General features: G+C 49.2%; 1 protein-coding gene across 1 annotated transcript; it reads right to left on the bottom strand.

Moving 5' to 3' along the window:
* Nucleotides 1-14,848: 14,848 nt before the first annotated feature.
* On the bottom strand, nt 14,849-17,898 carry LOC143807607 (uncharacterized). The gene is made up of 3 exons (XM_077289334.1): nt 17,761-17,898; nt 17,520-17,667; nt 14,849-17,440 (listed from the first exon to the last, which is right to left on the bottom strand). The coding sequence occupies exon 3, from the start codon at nt 17,416-17,418 to the stop codon at nt 16,792-16,794; it is 627 nt and encodes a 208-aa protein (XP_077145449.1). The 5' UTR covers nt 17,419-17,440; nt 17,520-17,667; nt 17,761-17,898; the 3' UTR covers nt 14,849-16,791.
* Nucleotides 17,899-23,886: the final 5,988 nt, after the last annotated feature.

Here is a 23,886-nt window from a genome sequence, read left to right as displayed (position 1 = left end):
CCAAGCTGCCTGCCCGTGTATCCATGTAACCGCTGTGAAACTGCCATGAGCCTATTGTTTGTTATGTTAGGCCTTTGATAGCCTGTCTGCGGTCCCTACTTTAAATACTCCTCCACTGACCAGACCACTGCTGCCCGTGTACCCCTGGAACCAATTATAAAGTGCCTACAGCCAGCCCATTTTCTTATGTTAGGCCTTTGAAGCCTGTCTGCGGTCCCTACTTTAAATACTCCTCCACTCATCACCAGCTGCCTGCCCGTGTATCCATGTAACCGCTGTAAAACTGCCATGAGCCTATTGTTTGTTATTTTAGGCCTTTGATAGCCTGTCTGCGGTCCCTACTTTAAATACTCCTCCACTCACCACCAAGCTGCCTGCCCGTGTATCCATGTAACCGCTGTGAAACTGCCATCATGAGCCTATTGTTTGTTATGTTAGGCCTTTGATAGCCTGTCTGCGGTCCCTACTTTAAATACTCCTCCACTGACCAGACCACTGCTGCCCGTGTACCCCTGGAACCAATTATAAAGTGCCTACAGCCAGCCCATTTTCTTATGTTAGGCCTTTGAAGCCTGTCTGCGGTCCCTACTTTAAATACTCCTCCACTCACCACCACCAAGCTGCCTGCCCGTGTATCCATGTAACCGCTGTGAAACTGCCATGAGCCTATTGTTTGTTATTTTAGGCCTTTGATAGCCTGTGTGCGGTCCCTACTTTAAATACTCCTCCACTCACCACCAAGCTGCCTGCCCGTGTATCCATGTAACCGCTGTGAAACTGCCATGAGCCTATTGTTTGTTATTTTAGGCCTTTGATAGCCTGTGTGCGGTCCCTACTTTAAATACTCCTCCACTCACCACCAAGCTGCCTGCCCGTGTATCCATGTAACCGCTGTGAAACTGCCATGAGCCTATTGTTTGTTATGTTAGGCCTTTGATAGCCTGTCTGCGGTCCCTACTTTAAATACTCCTCCACTGACCAGACCACTGCTGCCCGTGTACCCCTGGAACCAATTATAAAGTGCCTACAGCCAGCCCATTTTCTTATGTTAGGCCTTTGAAGCCTGTCTGCGGTCCCTACTTTAAATACTCCTCCACTGACCAGACCACTGCTGCCCGTGTACCCCTGGAACCAATTATAAAGTGCCTACAGCCAGCCCATTTTCTTATGTTAGGCCTTTGAAGCCTGTCTGCGGTCCCTACTTTAAATACTCCTCCACTCACCACCACCAAGCTGCCTGCCCGTGTATCCATGTAACCGCTGTGAAACTGCCATGAGCCTATTGTTTGTTATTTTAGGCCTTTGATAGCCTGTCTGCGGTCCCTACTTTAAATACTCCTCCACTCACCACCAAGCTGCCTGCCCGTGTATCCATGTAACCGCTGTGAAACTGCCATCATGAGCCTATTGTTTGTTATGTTAGGCCTTTGATAGCCTGTCTGCGGTCCCTACTTTAAATACTCCTCCACTGACCAGACCACTGCTGCCCGTGTACCCCTGGAACCAATTATAAAGTGCCTACAGCCAGCCCATTTTCTTATGTTAGGCCTTTGAAGCCTGTCTGCGGTCCCTACTTTAAATACTCCTCCACTGACCAGACCACTGCTGCCCGTGTACCCCTGGAACCAATTATAAAGTGCCTACAGCCAGCCCATTTTCTTATGTTAGGCCTTTGAAGCCTGTCTGCGGTCCCTACTTTAAATACTCCTCCACTCACCACCACCAAGCTGCCTGCCCGTCTATCCATGTAACCGCTGTAAAACTGCAATGAGCCTATTGTTTGTTATTTTAGGCCTTTGATAGCCTGTCTGCGGCCCCTACTTGCAATACTCCTCCACTGACCACAATGCTGCCTGGAGTGCCTGCCTGTGTATCCATGTAACCGATGTAAAACTGCCATGACTGCCTACTGTTTGTTATTTTAGGCCTTTGATAGCCTGTCTGCAGCCCCTACTTGCAATACTCCTCCACTGACCACACCAATGCTGCCCGTGTACCCCTGGAACCTATTTAAAAGTTCATAGAGCCTAGTTATATATTTTATTTACTATTAATAAGGCCATGATGGACTACGCTGTACCACGCTACAAGCTAACCAGTCGACACTTCTTTTGCGAGAAAAGCCATCCCAACCCTCCACCAGCATGTAGAAGACCGCATTGTCCATGCACTCTGGCAATCTGTGAGTACAAAGGTGCACCTGACAACAGACGCATGGACCTGTAGGCATGGCCACGGAAGATTACGTGTCCATTACGGCGCAATGGGTTAATGTGGTGGATGCATGGTCCACAGGGGACAGCCTACTAAGTCTGTCTGCAGTCCCTAATTCAAATTGTGCTCCACTGTCTAAATCGGAACTTCCACCTTCTGGCTTTCGGCCTATAGTATCAGAAATTAAACTGCATTTGGCCTTCAACTTTGGTTAGGGCCTACTAACGGCTTCTGCCCCTCCCTGGTGTTGCCCTCAACTAAATAAAGCTGAGCTTCAACCTTCTGCTCCAAATTACCATTTTGAAAAATGCAATAGGCTTTTCAGGCCTACTAAAGGAGTCTGTCTGTGTGCCCCTCCCTGGTGTTGTCCTCAACTAAATAAAGCTGAGCTTCAACCTTCCGGCTCTCATTATGTGGTTTAAAAAAAAAAAAAGGTGGTTAGGGCCTACTAACGGCTTCTGCCCCTCCCTGGTGTTGTCCTCAACTAAATAAAGCTGAGCTTCAACCTTCCGGCTCTCATTATGTGGTTTTAAAAAAAAAAAAGGTGGTTAGGGCCTACTAACGGCTTCTGCCCCTCCCTGGTGTTGTCCTCAACTAAATAAAGCTGAGCTTCAACCTTCCGGCTCTCATTATGTGGTTTTAAAAAAAAAAAAGGTGGTTAGGGCCTACTAACGGCTTCTGCCCCTCCCTGGTGTTGTCCTCAACTAAATAAAGCTGAGCTTCAACCTTCCGGCTCTCATTATGTGGTTTTAAAAAAAAAAAAGGTGGTTAGGGCCTACTAACGGCTTCTGCCCCTCCCTGGTGTTGTCCTCAACTAAATAAAGCTGAGCTTCAACCTTCCGGCTCTCATTATGTGGTTTTAAAAAAAAAAAAGGTGGTTAGGGCCTACTAACGGCTTCTGCCCCTCCCTGGTGTTGTCCTCAACTAAATAAAGCTGAGCTTCAACCTTCCGGCTCTCATTATGTGGTTTTAAAAAAAAAAAAGGTGGTTAGGGCCTACTAACGGCTTCTGCCCCTCCCTGGTGTTGTCCTCAACTAAATAAAGCTGAGCTTCAACCTTCCGGCTCTCATTATGTGGTTTTAAAAAAAAAAAAGGTGGTTAGGGCCTACTAACGGCTTCTGCCCCTCCCTGGTGTTGTCCTCAACTAAATAAAGATGAGCTTCAACCTTCCGGCTCTCATTATGTGGTTTTAAAAAAAAAAATGGTGGTTAGGGCCTACTAACGGCTTCTGCCCCTCCCTGGTGTTGTCCTCAACTAAATAAAGCTGAGCTTCAACCTTCCGGCTCTCATTATGTGGTTTTAAAAAAAAAAAAGGTGGTTAGGGCCTACTAACAGCTTCTGCCCCTCCCTGGTGTTGTCCTCAACTAAATAAAGCTGAGCTTCAACCTTCCGGCTCTCATTATGTGGTTTTAAAAAAAAAAAAGGTGGTTAGGGCCTACTAACGGCTTCTGCCCCTCCCTGGTGTTGTCCTCAACTAAATAAAGCTGAGCTTCAACCTTCCGGCTCTCATTATGTGGTTTTAAAAAAAAAAAAGGTGGTTAGGGCCTACTAACGGCTTCTGCCCCTCCCTGGTGTTGTCCTCAACTAAATAAAGCTGAGCTTCAACCTTCCGGCTCTCATTATGTGGTTTTAAAAAAAAAAAAGGTGGTTAGGGCCTACTAACGGCTTCTGCCCCTCCCTGGTGTTGTCCTCAACTAAATAAAGCTGAGCTTCAACCTTCCGGCTCTCATTATGTGGTTTTAAAAAAAAAAAAGGTGGTTAGGGCCTACTAACGGCTTCTGCCCCTCCCTGGTGTTGTCCTCAACTAAATAAAGCTGAGCTTCAACCTTCCGGCTCTCATTATGTGGTTTTAAAAAAAAAAAAGGTGGTTAGGGCCTACTAACGGCTTCTGCCCCTCCCTGGTGTTGTCCTCAACTAAATAAAGCTGAGCTTCAACCTTCCGGCTCTCATTATGTGGTTTTAAAAAAAAAAATGGTGGTTAGGGCCTACTAACGGCTTCTGCCCCTCCCTGGTGTTGTCCTCAACTAAATAAAGCTGAGCTTCAACCTTCCGGCTCTCATTATGTGGTTTTAAAAAAAAAAAAGGTGGTTAGGGCCTACTAACGGCTTCTGCCCCTCCCTGGTGTTGTCCTCAACTAAATAAAGCTGAGCTTCAACCTTCCGGCTCTCATTATGTGGTTTTAAAAAAAAAAAAGGTGGTTAGGGCCTACTAACGGCTTCTGCCCCTCCCTGGTGTTGTCCTCAACTAAATAAAGCTGAGCTTCAACCTTCCGGCTCTCATTATGTGGTTTTAAAAAAAAAAATGGTGGTTAGGGCCTACTAACGGCTTCTGCCCCTCCCTGGTGTTGTCCTCAACTAAATAAAGCTGAGCTTCAACCTTCCGGCTCTCATTATGTGGTTTTAAAAAAAAAAAAGGTGGTTAGGGCCTACTAACGGCTTCTGCCCCTCCCTGGTGTTGTCCTCAACTAAATAAAGCTGAGCTTCAACCTTCCGGCTCTCATTATGTGGTTTTAAAAAAAAAAAGGTGGTTAGGGCCTACTAACGGCTTCTGCCCCTCCCTGGTGTTGTCCTCAACTAAATAAAGCTGAGCTTCAACCTTCCGGCTCTCATTATGTGGTTTTAAAAAAAAAAAAGGTGGTTAGGGCCTACTAACGGCTTCTGCCCCTCCCTGGTGTTGTCCTCAACTAAATAAAGCTGAGCTTCAACCTTCCGGCTCTCATTATGTGGTTTTAAAAAAAAAAAAGGTGGTTAGGGCCTACTAACGGCTTCTGCCCCTCCCTGGTGTTGTCCTCAACTAAATAAAGCTGAGCTTCAACCTTCCGGCTCTCATTAAGTGGTTTTAAAAAAAAAATGGTGGTTAGGGCCTACTAACGGCTTCTGCCCCTCCCTGGTGTTGCCCTCAACTAAATAAAGCTGAGCTTCAACCTTCTGCTCCAAATTACCATTTTAAAAAATGCAATAGGCTTTTCCGGCCTACTAAAGGTGTCTGCCCCTCCCTGGTGTTGTCCTCAACTGAACAAAGCTGAGCTTCCACATTCTGGCTTTCGCCCTATACTATCAGATATTAAACTGCATTTGGCCTACTAGTGTGGTTAGGCCCTTGAAACAGTGTCTGCTGCTCTTGGGTTTGCTACTCCACTGAACAAAGCAATGCCGCCTGTTTAGTCCTGTTACCAATTTTGAACTGCATGTAGCCTACTTTATTCTTTGGCCCTATATCTGTTTCCTCCTCATCCTGCCCATTGCCCAGCCACTGCTAAATGAGTCTGCTGGTACATTGACCGAGACCACTACATTCCCCTTGTACTCTACACAGCCAGAATCTGTCCCTGCTGAAAGTAAGGTTCCCCTTCCCGCATGTTATACCACCTTACACAGGGACAAAGAGGAAGGTGCAGATGAAAGTGCAGGTTCCTTCATCAGGTGGGGGGGCATACTCGTTGGCGACGTCACTGGCACAGGGCCCCTCAGAGTACGCAAAAGTGTCGCTGCTGGTGGGAGGCGCCCCCGCCATGCAAACACACCGCCGTACTTTGAGGGGCCCTGTGCCAGTGGCAATGCGAACGAGTGGGCCCCCCCCCTGCTTGCTCAGGATCACAGCACTTGCAACTTTTAAATAATTACCTTTCCCTGCAACACCGCCGTGACGTAGTCCGCATTTCCTGGGCCCACGAAAAACTTGAGCCGGCCCTACTCCCCCCACAACTTTTGCCAAATGACCCCCAATTCCCTATGCCCAACTATTATTATAAAGTTAATTAAGATTGACAAGCTTCAGAAACAAGAATGGATGTTTTTGGCATTAAAATGGGCACTGTAGGTGTTTTCCTGGCCTCCACTCACTGCCGACTATGCTTCCCCATTGACTTGCATTGGGTTTCGTGTTTCGGTCGATCCCCGACTTTTAGCGATAATCGGCCGACTGCACTCGACTCGACTCTGGACAAAATCGGGTTTCCCAAAACCCTACTCGATCTTAAAAAAATGAAAGTCGCTCAACCCTAATCAACGCATATCCTCATTGTGCCATCTTTCTTTTTAACAAGGACTAATGGAGCTGCCCAGGGGCTACAACTGTCTCTCACCACCCCAGCCTCCTTCATTTCTCGCAACATGTCCTTGGCACACTGGTAATGAGCTGGGGGTACAGGGCGGTATCTCTCCTTTATGGGCCGGTGGTCTCCCATGGGGATATGATGTTGGATCCCTTTCACCTGTCCAAATTGGGTGTTTGATAAATACCCATTCGTACTCGTGGACCACCCTGTAGGCCCCCTGTTTCTGGTGGGATGGGGTAGAGTCAGTGCCCACATGCAATTCCTGACACCAATCTTTCGAGTGCCCTGCAGAACCGTTGTCCTCCGCCAGGTTAGACGGGGCCAAGGGTCCAGGTGTCTGTATCACACTATTATTGACAGCGAACAGTTTGGCGAGCGTGGCATACTTGATGAGATGGACCTCTTCCTTCCCGCAATTAAGGACACGTACTGGCACCCTCCCCTGGCGAACATCGACCACCCCCCTGGCTGTTAGGAGAGTTGGCCGATTGTCTGAATATATGGGTTCTACCAGGACCTGGTAGTCCTTACCCCTGAGGCCTATGGCTGCCCGACACCATATCAACATCTCACTCCTAGGGGGTATCGCGATAGGGTTTGAATCACTCACAGTGACACGACTAATCTCACCACCCGTCAGCTCTACCTGCTGTCTCTGCATCAGAGCTCTGATTTCTTTTTGCAGGGCGCATTGTTCACTGTAGCCAGCGATTTCTGCTACCTGTTGTAACAAGACAATAACTTCTGCAAGGCAATTTTCTATAACATTGGTACCGATAGTCATCATGGGATTACATTCACGGCGGTCAATATCAACAATTACAATCCCCTGGGCCTTCAATTCCACCCGCCCCACCTTGATGGTGACCTCTTTATACCCCACTTGTGGCAATGGCTGACCATTACTGGCTATTATGGTGAAATCATCATCAGGGCCACGAGTAATATCAGTGTCCTCCCAATACCGTTTATAAAGCACATAAGGCATAGTCGTCACCTGAGAACCGGTGTCCAGCAGAGCGTTCTTGGGGATACCGTCGATCACAACAGGAAGAACTGGTCGCCCTCCAACGTACTTGGCTCTCCAATGCTGTGGGCCTGATTGTCCTAATCCTGGGGGTTGGCCCTTTGCCCCAGGGGTTGCTCGTTTAAAGGACAGTACCTTGCAAGGTGGCCCACCTTGTGACAGCGGCGGCAGATTGGTCATCCGTCCTGGCGGAAGCGATTGTCGTCCCGGGCTCTGGTCGGCGGAGTCCTCCTCTGTCACATCCAGGGGACATCCTCTGGTCTGGAGGCCAGCTGGATCTTCTCCTTGGGGGCCTCCTGTAGGGACTTCACAGTCCGGGCTAGGGCAGCAACGCTTTTGGTCAACTCCTGCATCTGGAGGCGGAGTCCTGCAGGGGAGTCATCCTCTAGGCTCTGGGCATCGGCCTCGGCGGCGACTGGGGCATCCGACGCCACCTCCTGGTGGTATGTGAGAGCAGGACGCCTGGGCGGCATCGCACGGCTGGGCTGCCGCTCCTGCAGCGCCTGGATAGCTTTATCCTTGAATTGTGCAAAAGTCAAGTCTGGATTTTGCATGGCCAGGAAGTGTAATTGGCCCCTTTGGTGACTGCACAGGAGGCCCTCAATGAACCGCTCTTTCAGGAGTTTATCCTCATCCTGCATGCTGCCGGGGTCACTCTGCTTAATGGCCCGCAGCGCCTCCTGGAGATTAAGAGCATAGTCCCGTAAGCTATCCTGCGGTCTCTGTTTGCATCCATAGAAAGTCAATTTAATTTCTGTAGCAGTACGGGTATCGAAGGTGGCTTTAAGCTTTGCAAAAACCTGTGCCGTTCCCTTATCCGCAGTGGGCCAGGACTTCACTTCTCTCAGAGCTGCCCCAAAGAGTTGGCCGATTATCATATGAACCTTCTGAGGCTCTGTCAGGTGATAGAACTCAAGCAGGCTGCAGATCCCTTCTTTAAAGTCAGTGAACGTATGCGACTCCCCGGAGTATCGTGGGAGCCAGGCCGCTCCAGTCAGGTACGGCATAGAGAAGGGCATTATGGCCTTTGTGGTAGCGGCAGTGTCCGACTGGCTGATGGGGGCAGTGGGTTCTGCGGCAACCGGTTGTGGTATTAGGGCCGCGGCTACGTCCGCTGCGGGGACCGGAGCTGCCCCTGTGTCCACGGCTGCGACCGCCGCCTCCGCTCCTCCCGACTCGGACATGGCTGTCCCTTCCTCCCACTAACCTGCTGGAGGTCGGAGTTCCTCTTCCGGAGTTGGCACTTTACCGCGCTTCTCTTGACCAGTTCCGCCCACGAAGCTAAGGCTCCTCCCGCCGTGCGCGGCAATGGCAAATTGTGGCGGGAACTCTTGGCGGCAATTAGCGATTCACAGTCTTTGCAATGTCACAGTTCCAAGGCACACATGACCTGATTCTTCAGGCTTAAGTAGATCCTGTTCGTGACGCCAAAATTGAGGCGCCCCCACTGCCGCAGGGCCGAGGGGTACCCGGTACCGGGCCTCTGTGTGTCTCGGTTCGGGGGTTGTCACGGTGGCTAGACCCGGCCCGTGACCCTGCTGAGGGGCGTCCAGTGAAAGTTGAGAACGTGATGATGTTGGGGTGTGGGGTGTGATGAATAACGAGGACACAGGGTTGCAGTCTCTTTACCTCTTTACTGAAGGTCTCGAGGTACTCAATCCAGAGCACTGTTAACAGGGCTGTCTGAGACCGGCCGGTCCGAAGGCGCATCAGGAGTCCCCTTAACAGGTGGGAATCAGCGTCTACCTTCTAGCGCCTGTGTGTTGTAGTCCTTCCCTGCTGAGCACCCCGGGATAGTCCTCACAACTGATTCTGTCTGTCTCTGATGTTCATTCTCTCTGTCCCCCAGATGATATGGTTAGGACGCACCCATTTGACGGGGTAGGCCTGGAGTTCTTCCGGGACCCTAGAGTCGCCCCTCTCCCACAGCTGCCTCCGTTGTCTGCTTAGGTGATTTGGGTGAGACAGCCAACCTATAATTGGCTATCCTGCCGTGGTTTGCAGTAATGCTTAGAGTCTCTTACTTCCTCGGCGTTCCGGCCACCGACTGTTTGCGCCTCAGAAGGATGTTGCCTCGATTTTACAGCATGAATCCTTCTGGTCCTATCGCCTCTTTGCTGTATTCCCGTTTTCTCACTTTTTGTCCTTTCTTAGGAATCTGTCAGGATCCCATCCCTGACAGGTCCTCTCTCTAGCTCTTCCCTGTTACTTCTCCCTGTCTTCCTGTCCAACCCCCAGTTTTACCAGAGTGTGAGGAGTGGCCTACTAGATAGAACCACTCCTCCTGGTGGCCGGAGTGTGAAGTGTAATGTGTGTGATACCTGGTCAGGTGAACTCCTTTAGTGCAATCAGATGTAACATCACTCCCCTTAGTGGCAGAGCGACATTACTGCAACGACCAGGACTCTGGGGTGCTGCATACCCACTGCCCAACACGACCAGACCTGTCTAAGAAGGGGCATAGCTAAGTGGCTAACAGGTGTTCACAGGAGCTCCTGATGGTGGTGACAGACTGAGCTGCAGGTAGCCGCCAGGTATCACTCCAAGGCAGATCCCGGTACTGCAGCTGCTGACACTGCAGATTGGTTGACACTGATTAGGGCTATGTTCAGACACACCGGTATAGGATACTGGATCAGGGACTGGCTGCACATGAACCAGGGGATCACTTCAGGAACTCGCTTCATCGGGACCAGGGGACTTTGGGAGCAGGACTGTCTGGACCAGGACCAGGGAATTTTGGATAAAGGACTGGCCGCACTGGGGCCAAAGGACAATGTTCAAGAACTGGCCACACCAGGACCAGGGGACTTTGGGAACAGGATTGGATGCATTGGACCAGGGGACAACATTCAGGAACTTACCCCATAGGTACAAGGGTTCGGGTTCAGGACAGTAGCAGCATCGGGACCAGGGGACTTCACAATAGCACTGGTAGAACACAAACTACCTAAAGACTGAATTTGTTGCTTGGCAGATGAAGGAGTCTTTTTTCGTAGGATGACTCCCAGCAGTTGGCTGGAAGCTATCTTACACGTGTACTAATTATATTAAATCCCTGTCAGCAAAGAGCTGAGGGCATTTACTATATGCGCATGCTGCCTCTTTCAGAGCAGGGAAGCATGCGCATGCATACACCAGGAGCACCCCTTGGGGCAGTGTGTAAGGCAGAGTCCATGCATGGAAGAGGAAGGGGTCACCATGCAGGAATGCTGGCCATTGTGCTACAGTACCCCTTTTTATGCCTCCTCTTCTTCAAGCACATGAGGACTCTCTGCAGAGAAGTTGGAATTTGACACCTCTTCATGGACTCCCACAATGTTTCTTCAGGACCACAACTTTTTTGTCCACTAGAAGAAAAGTGACACATCTCACCAACTATACTACTTGCTCCAAGCGCTAAGATGACTGGTGATCAGCGGGGACAATCGCAAAGCAAACTGTTACGCCCAATTGTGGCACATCTGGATTTGTGTACACAGTGTGCCACAGAAGCGTGCCTGCCTAAGCAGGGGCATAGCTAAGCGGATAGCAGGTGTTCATTGGTGCTTCTGATGGTGGAGACAAACTGGGCTGCAGGTAGCCACCAGGTACAACTCCTATGCAGATCCCGGTATTGCAGCCGCTCACCCCAGGGGTCAGGTTTGCTGACACTGAGTAGGGCTATGTTCAGACACACCAGTCTAGGATACTGGATTAGAGAATGTCCACACATGGATAGTCACTTGCCGCACTGAGACCAGGGGATTTCATAAACAGGACTGGCCATACTGTGACCAGGGGACTATGGCAAAGGAATAGCCACACCAAGAACAGGGGACAATGTTTAGGCACTGACCGCTCCAAGACCAGGGGACTTCGGATACAGGACTGGCCGCATAAGGACCAGAGGACAACGTTCAGGTACTGGCCGCAGCAGGACCAGGGGACCTCAGGAACAGAAGTGGCTGCACTAGGACCAGGGGACAACGCTCAGGCCCTGGCCACACCAGAACCAGGGGTTCATATTCAGGCACTGGCCGCACAGGAACCAGGGAACCTCGGGAACAGGTGCATGCTGTATTTGGGAGTCCAGAATTTGCTGGATTTCCTTTGGGGGAAAACAGCCATAGTGCATTTCCAGAGCCTTTGTGCTACCAATAATATTTCCTTTGACAGATGACGAACCTGAGTGGGGACTTCTTTTTTTGTGGATTGAGTTGAAGCTTTTATTCGGAACATTTTGCATAACATTTTGGATCACATTTATCCTGTACTCTACGATGAACAGTTACATCAGAGTTTCGATCTAAATCTCCAAATGGCATGATTCAGATAAAACTACTGGAGGATCCATTCACTATAATGAGGCAGCAGAGTAACTCTGGACTCCATCTGACCTCTGTTAAATGGTGTCCTTTTTTCAGAGGTGCACAAAACTGTGGCTGACCGTACTTTTATGCACATTTTAGGTGCATAAATAATAAATAATAAATAATAATAAATAATTAATAATTTAATTAATAAATAATTTAGGTGCACAAAACTGTGGCTGACCATACTTTTATGCACATTTAAAAAGAGGGACACAGTTCACAGTGTCTCCATCTTCCTCATTATATCATATGGAAACTTCTGCCCAGGGTTCATACTGAATCACATATTTCAGAGATTTAAATGGAAACCCTGCTATAAGCGCTCAGTGTAAATTGCAGGATAAATGTGCACCGAGCCTTTCTGCGATCTTTGCGAGGCAGAATTAACAAATCAAGTAGGTCAAGAATTGTTCTTATTTATTTTTTAAGTGATAAGGCAGCTTTATTCTCTGTGTCAGTGCGATTACAGCAATTCCACAACTACATTTGTTTTTATATTTTTCCTACTCTCACACACTATGGCCCCCCTTCACACATCAGTGTCTACGGTATATACTGTATGATGACAGTTTTCGGCTACTTTCACACACAGCCTATTTGCTGCGTATTTTTACGCGCGCGTATTTTGCTGCTGCTTTACCTGCATTTTTTTACGCAGGCAAAAAACGCAGCTGCTTTCACACACTGCGTTTTTTGCTGCGTTTTTTGCAGCTGCGTTTTTTTCAGCATTGTGTACTGAAACTAAAGTTTGTTTGAAAAAAAAAAAAAGGGGGAAAAAAAAAAGAGTCATTGAGGTCATTTCCTGTCTTTATGACTCAGAATACAATACACACTGGAGTTAACATCATGTCGATTCTGCCAGCTGCAATGGCCTTGAGCCAAAGACGCCTCAGCAAGCGGAACAGACATCAGCTGGGGATCATTATGATTGCTGAAGTCCTTCGCCGCAGACTGGTAGGTACCATGGATGTGACTACTAGCTGTTTCCGTGCGGTGTGTCTCGTCTCTGTCTCCCCCAGTGCATGTTTGGAAAGTATTCACCTCAGTTGTTTAATCACTATAAAGCGCCCGTCACACGGCACAATATCGCTGGTGACATCGCTAATAACTCCAGATGTTTTCATCGCTCATGTGACGTATGAGCGACGTTGGCCCGTGTGACAGGGCGCAGCAACCAGCGATTTGTTTTCTTGTTCGCTGATCGCTGGTTGATGATCATGAGCATTTCACTGGCAATAATTGAGTGTGGCAAAGTGTGCATCGCTGCGTGTGACAGGAGCTCAGCGATGTATTTTGTGCGATCTGCCATTCTGGAGATAGGGCTCGCTAGATCGCCCACAGCATCGCTGCTGCGTCGCATAGGAGTCCCTATGAGCGATATTGATAGGTGTGACAGGAAGCAAGCGATAATTTTACATCGCTCTATCGACTTCCCGTCAGCCTCTTCGCGCACAATATCGCAAGCAATATCGTGACGTGTGATGCCCGCTTATTAAGGTATAATTTTTTTTTAGGCACGTAAACAGCCAAAAAGGATTTGGGTGCATCCCATTCTGGAAGAACGTGACGAGAAGGGAACTTTTCAAAACCTATATCAGGACTTAAGAACGTAAGTTTGTACCCTGTTGGCCCCTAAAAATGTTTGGTCGGAAACATGCACCTTTTCTTCCAAAGCATGTTTTATTGCAACCTACTATCTTCCCCTTGCATCCCCCAATAGGGTATCCCTATAATCTCCTTCTTTGTAAGGGAACCTATAATATTATTTTTCCGGTACTCCACATTGTTTGCTGTACGTTATTCCTGACACTCCTGTGAGTTCTTCTACCATAGATATAGAGTGCCTTCTATTCAGCAGTTCCCCTCGTAGTATATCTGATTTCTAGGGGGTGTCCTCTATTCATGGCAAGTGGGTGTTATGTAATGTGTATTGTTTTTTTTTTTTTTTTGTTTTCCATTATCAATGTACAAAATCAAAATAGATATGTACTTATCTACATCATTTTTGATCCAAAAATGTTTCCTACAGCTTTCCAGACCGATTCCAGCGGTTCACACGAATGAACATTCAGGATTTCGATCGCCTGCTGAATATAGTTTGTGAAGACTTGACTTTCCAGGATACGAGGATGCAGCAAGCGATCTCTGCGGAACAACGGCTGCTCATCACCTTGCGGTAAGTATAGTCATTAACGTAGAGTCGAACCTCAATCTGCGAGTTCCTCGCAGACCGAGTTTCTTGAAAGACGAGTTTACTATCTGGCCAAAATCTGCTTCGATCAGCAAGCAGACTTCGGTCAGCGAGCAAATCTCGCCTCCCAATGTGCCCGCCATCAGCGCTGATGGCGCGGCAGTATATGCCGCTCCATCAGCTGCTGAGTGCGCCCCGGCAACAGAGCTGCTGAGCGCGGCTGGATATACCGCGCACGTCAGCTGCTGAGCGTGCCCGGGCGCTGACTGAAGATCCACTCACCTGTCTTCAGTCTCCCCCGGGTCCAGCGATGTCTTATCCGGAGCGCAGCGCTGAGTATAATAATCACATCGTACGGCTAGGACCAGTGGTGATGTCAGAGGACATGTGACTTGTCAGATGACCGATCACATGTCCCCTGACATCACCACAGGTCCTGGCCGTACGATGTGCTTATTAAACTCACCTCTGCGCTCCTGAGAAGACATCGCTGGACCCGTGGGAGACTGAAGACAGGTGAGATGCCCTTATACTCACCCCGCTGCGCTCTGCTGGATGAAGACAGGTGAGTATGAGCATCTGGGGGCAGGCATGTAGCAGAGCCGGCTGTGTCCCTGCCCCCAGATGAGGTGTAGAACCGATCGTCTGCGTTTCAATGATTTCTTATGGAAATCATTGACTGTCCTGGAACGGATTATGCTCGTAGACCGAGGTGCAACTATATTCATGTTCCTACAACTGCCATATTAGATCACTTTTTATAAAACCAGGCTTGAAGCACATGATGGCAGTGACATAGGTTTATTTTTTTAAAACTGTTGTGTGTAGCTGGTCAGCAGTGTCATGTTTTAGATAGAAAGGAAGATGTAGGTAGCTTCAATTAGAAAGGTAGCCCTTTTTTTTTTTTTTTTTTTTAAATTACAGGATGTGTTGGTATTTTTTGTATGACTTTTGGGTTTCAGATTCTAAATTGTGTTTAGAAATTTGTTTACTATATAGTGTCCTTTTTCTTTTTTAGATTTCTGGCCACAGGAGAGAGCTACACATCACTGCACTTTCAATTCCGGGTTGGTATATCCACCATCTCCGGAATTGTGAGGAGCACATGTGACGTGCTTTGGAAAAAATTGCAGCCCATCGTGATGCCTTCCCCAACCGAGGAGACTTGGCTACAGGTTGCAGCAGGCTTTCAAGCTGTAGCCAATTTCCCAAACTGTGTGGGAGCACTGGATGGCAAACATGTAAGGGTGCAGAAGCCACCAGGATCTGGATCAGTGTACTTCAATTATAAAAAGTACTGTTCCGTGGTCCTCATGGCAGTGGCTGATGCACATTACAAGTTTGTCTCCATTGATGTTGGTGCACCAGGCAGTTGTGGGGATTCGGGGGTATTTGGAAGATCAGAGCTTGGTCAGCAAATTTTTCAAAATCACGGAACGCTCCCAGCCCCACAACCTCTGCCGGGTTCCACAGATCCAGTACCCTTCGTGTTGGTATCGGATGAGGCTTTTCCTCTGAAGCCAAACCTGCTGCGCCCATACCCACGGAGGGGACTGAATACCCAGCAGAGCATATTTAACTATCGGCTGAGCCGGGCACGTAGATATGTGGAGTGCGCCTTCGGAATCCTGAGTAGTCAGTGGAGGGTGTTACACACAACTATCCAGTTGGAGGAGGAAACAGTTGGCAGTGTAATTAGAGCCTGCTGTGTTCTTCACAACTTTATGAGAGAACATGCATCCGAACCTGTAGATGAAACACAGCAGGCAGACCTTACTCCTTTCTTCTACATGTCAGCTGGTCGTCCATGCAACTCAGGTGTTAGTGTGAGGGAAACCTTCGCTAACTATTTTCAGAGTCCCGAAGGTGCCGTGCCCTGGCAATACTTCTGTGTTGGTGTTGAGCAGCTGGACCCGCAGAGAGCCCAAGGAGAAAGTCCCACACCAACTTCATAGGAATTCAAGTCCCAGCAGCGATGAACATGTTGGCGCCATTTTTTGCCATGGTCGACAAATCAAAGAAGCAGACTACATCATAGTTAAAAGTTCAAATATTTATTTGTAGTAACTGTCAAAATTGAAAAACTTTTCTAATAAAATTTAGAATAGAATGATTTGTTGTTTTTTTTTTTGTTATTAACAAAATTCCACACGGAAACACTGTAAACATCCCCAAAATGGGATTATAAACCTGTGGATGTCCAAGTCCACTCATTAATTGCCGCCAGGAGGGCATGCTTCCAGCTTTCATTAGTATTGCGCAAGGCCCTTTCCTCGTCACCACTGACGGTGAGTCATTCGGCACTTGCGCAACACTAATCAGAGCTGGAAACATGCCCTCTTGGCGGAAACTGAGGAGTGGACTTGGACATCATGGCGTTCTCAAAATGAAAAGCCTCTAAACATCACAAACTTTTTATTAAAAAAAATGTAACTAACATGTTGATGTCTAAGTCCACTCATTAATTGCCGCCAGGAGGGCATGCTTCCAGCTTTCATTAGTATTGCGCAAGGCCCTTTCCTCGTCACCACTGACGGTGAGTCATTCGGCACTTGCGCAACACTAATCAGAGCTGGAAACATGCCCTCTTGGCGGAAACTGAGGAGTGGACTTGGACATCATGGCGTTTTAAACATGAAAAGCAACATTATGCCTACTGGTCCTCATATAGGCTTTGTGAATATGAGTAGTAGCTCCAGTCTGGATAACATCCCCAAAATGGGATTATAAACCTGTGGATGTCCAAGTCCACTCATTAATTGCCGCCAGGAGGGCATGCTTCCAGCTTTCATTAGTATTGCGCAAGGCCCTTTCCTCGTCACCACTGACGGTGAGTCATTCGGCACTTGCGCAACACTAATCAGAGCTGGAAACATGCCCTCTTGGCGGAAACTGAGGAGTGGACTTGGACATCATGGCGTTTTAAACATGAAAAGCAACATTATGCCTACTGGTCCTCATATAGGCTTTGTGAATATGAGTAGTAGCTCCAGTCTGGATGGTGTTCTTCAGACTGGGCTACTACTCTGGATGTTGGTGCACCTGCAGCAGCACTTGGAGCAGATGGCAGAGGTTTATTGAATGCTGCTGCAGGTGCAAGAGGAGTCGGCGTCGGTGGATGCCAGATGTGGTTTAGTGAACAAACCATTTCTTCAAAGGTTGGATTTATATGCGGATACTTCTTAAAACATGTCACCGCCATTGAAAGATACGTCATGCAGGAGTCCTGGACCTCGGGGGACATAGTACGCATTCTGGAAGCTAGAGTGGTTCCATATGCTGAGAATTGATCCTCTTCAGGTTGGCGATCAATTAGAGAAATTGCCCTTGCCAAGGCAGCCGTCTCCTCATCCTCCTTTGAAGAGCCTCTTTTCCTCTTCCTCTGTGTTGAGGCTGGAGGTGGAGGTGGTGTTGGTGGCGGTGGTGGCGATGCCAATGAACTAGTCTCGGAGAGGGGCAGATCATCATTTTGGGTAGAAGGGTCAGGCCTTGGCTCATTTGGAAGAGAGCTGGTAGCAGGCTGTGAAGCATGTTCATACACTGGAGTTGTTGCTGTGGCCGGGATTTCGGTCATCGGCTGGACATTGCCTATGGTTCTGTAAAGAGAAACATCAAAACAATAGTTTTAATACATTTTATTTTCTATTCAAAATTAAAGACGTTACTGATACTTACGGTCGGTAATGTAGACTGCCGTTTAAAAATTGGAGTTCCTGTTCAAAACGCCCTTGAGAAGCAGGTGCCGCAGAGCCACTTGGTGCTTCTGACCGTGACCGTGTAAATCTGTCCCTCACCGACCTCCAGCGGGTTTTCAAGGCTGAAACTAAAAAGTGAAAAATTGAACCTATTAATATACTATTCAACTACATACAGACAAGAAATTCAAAAATACTCCTCCAAAATGGAAAATATTTACCAATTTCTTTTTGCCGCTCCTTTGTGTATGACTCGTACAGGGGATAGAGGGTGACACAGACCTTGTGCCAGGAAGCAGTTTTTGTATATTTGTTGGAAAACTCCCGGCACCCCTTATCCCAAAGACATGGGAAGTTTTGAACCTAAAAAAGGTAAAACATTAACTACTATTAGTTATACACACAAAATTTGACAAACTTGATAGAGGCAGAAAAAGTAACACAGGCTGCTGAGGAATGACAACCCCAACTGCTTGTTATTACCTTCACACGCATACGGGACACACACGCACAGGGGACACACACGCACAGGGGACAGAAAATCCAGTGAAGAGCGTTTTTTTTATAAATATTTTGCTAGGTTTAAAAACTAAATTGGAAATAAATAGGGATTCTACGCTTACGCCTTTTTATTACAAAAAAAAACACCCCCAAAAAACAAACAAATGGGCCTTCCCTGCAAGACTGCGGATTCCCCGCTTTCACTGTGTAATGAATACGAAAAAAAAAAATATTCAGAAAAGGGGGTATCCATGCAGGAGGTGGATTCCCTTCTTTCACAATTCACTGAATTTTTTTTTTTTTTTTTAAAGAACGGGGGTTTCCATGCAGGATGGGGTATTATATATAATTTTATAAAATTATTTTAATATATTTTACGTATTTAAGTGCCACGTGCCACGTATGTAAGTGCCACGTGCCACGTATTTAAGTGCCACGTGCCACGTATTTAAGTGCCACGTGCCACGTATGTAAGTGCCACGTATGTAAGTGCCACGTATGTAAGTGCCACGTGCCACGTATGTAAGTGCCACGTATGTAAGTGCCACGTATGTAAGTGCCACGTATGTAAGTGACACGTGCCACGTATGTAAGTGCCACGTATGTAAGTGCCACGTGCCACGTATATAAGTGCCACGTATGTAAGTGCCACGTGCCACGTATGTAAGTGCCACGTATGTAAGTGCCACGTATGTAAGTGCCACGTGCCACGTATATAAGTGCCACGTGCCACGTATTTAAGGACAATGGCTCCTGCAGTGCATCACTGAGGTTACTATAGTTCACTGGTCTCACTTTATGGCAAAAAGCTGCGTGGGAACTTTCTCATACAGCATGCCATAAAGTGAAACTAGGGACTATTTTCTCACAGGGGCGTAGGAATACATTGTGGGGAATACATTGTGGAAGGATACCTTCCTCCCCTCATTGTCTTCCTGGTGCCCCTGGAGAGTGGTTGCATCAGCAGATGCTCCTGTTCTCCACGGGAGATCGTCGTGGGACACTCGTTTTAATTGGATTTCTGCGGATCAGGGAGTATATTGGTTGTTTATTATTTTAATATTTTTTATGACACTGGCTTCGGGGATCAAAGTGACAAGTGATGGTGAGTATGTAATGTATGTTATATGTACTGTATGTCTGTATGTATGTACTGTATGTCTGTATGTATGTATGCGCATGTCGTCGCATGGCGCCGCATGGCGCATGTCGTCGTACGCCGTCGCATGGCGCATGTCGTCGCATGGCGCATGTCGTCGCATGGCGCATGTCGTCGCATGGCGCATGTCGTCGCATGGCGCATGCCGTTGCGTGTCGCATGTCGTCGCATGGCGTCGCATGGCGCATGTCGTCATACGCCGTCGCATGGCGCATGCAGTCGCATGGCGCATGCCGTTGCGTGGCGCATGCCGTCACATGGCGCATGCCGTTGCGTGTCGCATGTCGTCGCATGGCGCATGGCGTCGCATGGCCCATGTCGTCGTACGCCGTCGCATGGCGCATGCAGTCGCATGGCGCATGCCGTTGCGTGGCGCATGCCGTCACATGGCGCATGCCGTTGCGTGGCGCATGTCGGCGCATGGCGCATGTCGTCGCATGGCGCATGTCGTCGGATGCCGTCGCGTGGCGCATGCAGTCGCGTGGCGCATGCAGTCGCGTGGCGCATGTCGGCGCATGTTCTGTATGTGTGTATGTACTGTATATGTGTGTTTTTTTTTTTTTTTTTGTTTTTTTTTTTACATTCAACACATTAGCCGGATGATGGGACTACTACTGTCCCATCATTGGCTACTGTGTCACTGACTGTCACTGTAGCAGGCAGAGCCCGATGGGACTTGTAGTCCCATCGGACAATGCCTGCACACAGAGACACACACACACACACCAAAGACCACCCCACCCCCCGCAGCAGACCCAGCACATACCCATACATACACACGGGGGGCGGGGGCGGGGGGGACACGGCACACACACAGGGCGCACACGGCACACACACAGTGGGGGGAAACACGGGGGATACTTACCGTCTCGATCAGCAGCCCCACGTTTATGGTCATTCTGTTGAATGACTCCATGCTGCTTCACTGGGGGGGCGGGGGCTTCCCTCTTCCTGTCCGACGTCACGTCCGGTCCTGGGTGTCAACCCCTCCGTACAAAGATGCCGACACCCAGGACAAAGGCGCTGTGTGTGCACGTTAATATGGGGCCCTATGGGGATACGCAGACACGCCGCTGCGTAAAGAATTGACATGTCAATTCTTTTTACGCTGGCGTGTTTGCAGACAAAAGCGCCGCGTTTTTTTGCGGTGTGTCTGAACGGCAAAGTGAATTTCTCATTCACTTTGCCGGCAGACGAAAATGACATTGCGCATTTTTGAAAAGCGCCCGCAAAATAGCGCTCAAAAATGCGCTATGTGTGAAAGTAGCCTTCACATGTACTGGAGACAGTTACACCCACAAACCCTTTACAATCTATAGAACAGGCGTACACTAGTCCTATAGTGTACGCCTGTTCACAGGGATTGTGTGTCTTGTGACCCACACGTAGACAATGCAGAATACAAATGTCAGATGTTTTAATGTTAATGAAGTGCAGAGATAGAGATGGATGGATGAATTTTGTAAGATTGCACTTACTGATTATATTGGGGGACACTCGCTTGGCAAGGGAATCAAGCACACGGGCATGTTTTTTTTCTCGCAAAAACAGTCTGTTTGGTTTATTAAGGTATCATAAACCACATGAGCAGTCCATTTACACACTGTACCAGGACATCACATCAAGTTTCAGATCCTTAGTCTGCAGCAACTAAACACGCTGGTCCTCTCCTGACCTGTTGCCGTGGGTTTCCACACAGTTCATAGAACATCACAAGCACCAACAGTCTGTATAGGTACCTGGCGGGAGCTCCTGCTCCACCTGCTGACTCCTTGTCAGTCCTCTCTTCCGGGAAAGCTGCCTCACAGGGGATCACCAACTTGCCTGGGCGGCACACCTTAGTCAGTCCAGACACACCGAAGGACGGTAGCTTCCCCAACACAGACCATCCAGGTCCACAGTTTTACTGTGTGCTGCTCAGGGATCCGGTCCTACTCCCGGGACCTCCCAACACACAAGCATGTGGCCTGTCCAGGTGCTATTCAGGATGTTAGTCCAACACCCCAGGCCACCAAGTCCAAAGCCCCACCATGTGCTGTTCAGGAATCCTACTCCCAGGACTTACAACACAGGCTTCCAGGACCTTGCACTTGGACCATTCAGATCCAAACACTGGAACCACACAGGAACATGTGACCCACACCCTGGTCACATTATATACCTTTAGCCACTCCCCTGGGTGGGAGAGTGTGGGTGTGGCTAGTTCGACCCGCCCATCTCTCATAACTAGCCTAGTAAGTCTCCCTTCATAACTATACAAACTCTTGAGGGACTACAGGTCCCAGAACAACAACATTGCATCAGACTTACCACGCAGACTCCCTCTGCGACACATATCGGCCACTCACAATTCTGCCAGTCACTGTTTCACCACCATTATAACAACAGATATGCCTCCATGCATATCCCAAGGAGCACACACAGCGCCCCCTAGCTGCCACAGCGGTCACTGCATCACAATTTATAGATCTATATATATGAGGCATCGTGATTACTAGCTAATCCCACCCCCTGCACAGTAGCTCCGCCCCCACCACATTACCACACATAATCCCGCCCTCGTCCCCATAACCACACACAATCCCTCCCTCCACCCCATTACCACACACAATCCCGCCCCCCACCACATTACCACACACAATCCCACCCCCACCACATTACCACACATAATCCTGCCCCCCACCACATTACCACACACAATCCCACCCCCCACCCCATTGCCACACACAATCCCGCCCCCCACCACATCACCACACACAATCCCGCCCCCCACCACATCACCACATGCAATCCTGCCCCCCACCACATTACCACACACAATCCCGCCCCCCACCCCATTACCACATATTATCCCACCCCCCTACCACATTAACACACATAATCACGCCCCCCACCACATTACTACACACAATACTGCCCCCCACCCCATTACCACACACCATCCCACCCCCCACCACATTACCACACACAATCCCCACCACATTAAAACACACAATCCCGCCCCCACCACATTACCACACACAATCCCGCACCCACCACATTACCACACACAATCCTGCCCCCAACCACATTACCACACACAATCCGCACCACATTACCCCACACAATCTGCACCACATTACCACACACAATCCTGCCCCACCACATTACCACACAATCCCGCCCCCACCCCATTACCACACATAATCCCGCCCCCACCACATTACCACACACAATCCTGCCCCCACATTACCACACACAATCCCGCCCCCACCACATTACCACACACAATCCTGCCCCCCACCACATTACCACTTACAATCCCACCCCCCACCACATTACCACACACAATCCCACCCCCCCACCACATTACACACATAATCCCACCACCACCACATTACCACACACAATCCCACCCCCCACCACATTACCACACACAATCCTGCCCCCCACATTACCACACATAATCCTGCCCCCCACCACATACAATCCCGCTCCCCTACCACATTACCACACACAATCCCGCCCCCCACCACATCACCACAAGCAATCCCGCCCCCCCACCACATTACCACACAACCACACACAATCCCACCACAACCACATTACCACACATAATCCCGCCCCCCACCACATTACCACACACAATCCCGCCCCCCACATTATTACCACACACAATCCCGCCTCCACCACATTACCACACACAATACCGCCCCCCACCCCATTACCACAAACAATCCCACCCTCCACCACATTACCACACACAATCCCGCCCCCCACCACATTACCACACACAATCCCGCCCCCACCACATTACCACACAATCCTGCCCCCCACCACATTACCACACACAATCCCGCCCTCACCAAATTAACACACACGCTCCCGCCCCCCACATTACCACACACAATCCCGCCCCCCACCACATTACCACACACAATCCCACCCCCACCACATCACCACATATAATCCCGCCCCTCCACCACAGCACCACACATAATCCCGCCCCCACCACACATAATCCTGCCCCCAACCACATCACCACACATAATCCCGCCCCCATCACATCACCACACAATCCCGCCCCACCACACATAATCCCGCCCCCCCAACACATCACCACACATAATCCTGCCCCCCACCACATCGCCACACATCGTCCTACCCCCCACCCTATTACCACACATAATCCCGCCCCCCAGCCCATTACCACACATAATACCACCCCCCACCCCATTACCACACATAATCCCGTCCCCCACCCCATTACCACACATAATCCCGCCCCCCACCACATCACCACACATAATCCCGCCCCCCACCACATCACCATGCATAATCCCGCCCCCACCACATCACCACACATAATCCCGCCCCCCCACCACATCACCACACATAATCCTGCCCCCACCACATCACCACTCATAATCCTGCCCCTCCACCACATCACCACACATAATCCTGCCCCTCCACCACATCACCACATATAATCCCACCCCCCACCACATCACCACATAATCCCGCCCCCCCAATACATCACCACACAATCCTGCCCCCTCATCCCATTACCACACATAATAATCACCACACATAATCCCGCCCCCCACCACACATAATCCTGCCCCCCACCACATCACCACACATAATCCCGCCCCCCACCACATCACCACACATAATCCCGCCCCTCCACCACACATAATCCCACCCC

This window comes from Ranitomeya variabilis, chromosome 2 (genome assembly GCF_051348905.1).
Source record: "Ranitomeya variabilis isolate aRanVar5 chromosome 2, aRanVar5.hap1, whole genome shotgun sequence".
Lineage (NCBI taxonomy): Eukaryota > Metazoa > Chordata > Amphibia > Anura > Dendrobatidae > Ranitomeya > Ranitomeya variabilis.
This window is presented reverse-complemented; position numbering and strand designations above follow the sequence as displayed.

Bases quoted from the DNA above. Each gene is read 5' to 3' on its own strand.
- LOC143807607 (XM_077289334.1), bottom strand. From the start codon at position 17,418: ATGACCGAAATCCCGGCCACAGCAACAACTCCAGTGTATGAACATGCT.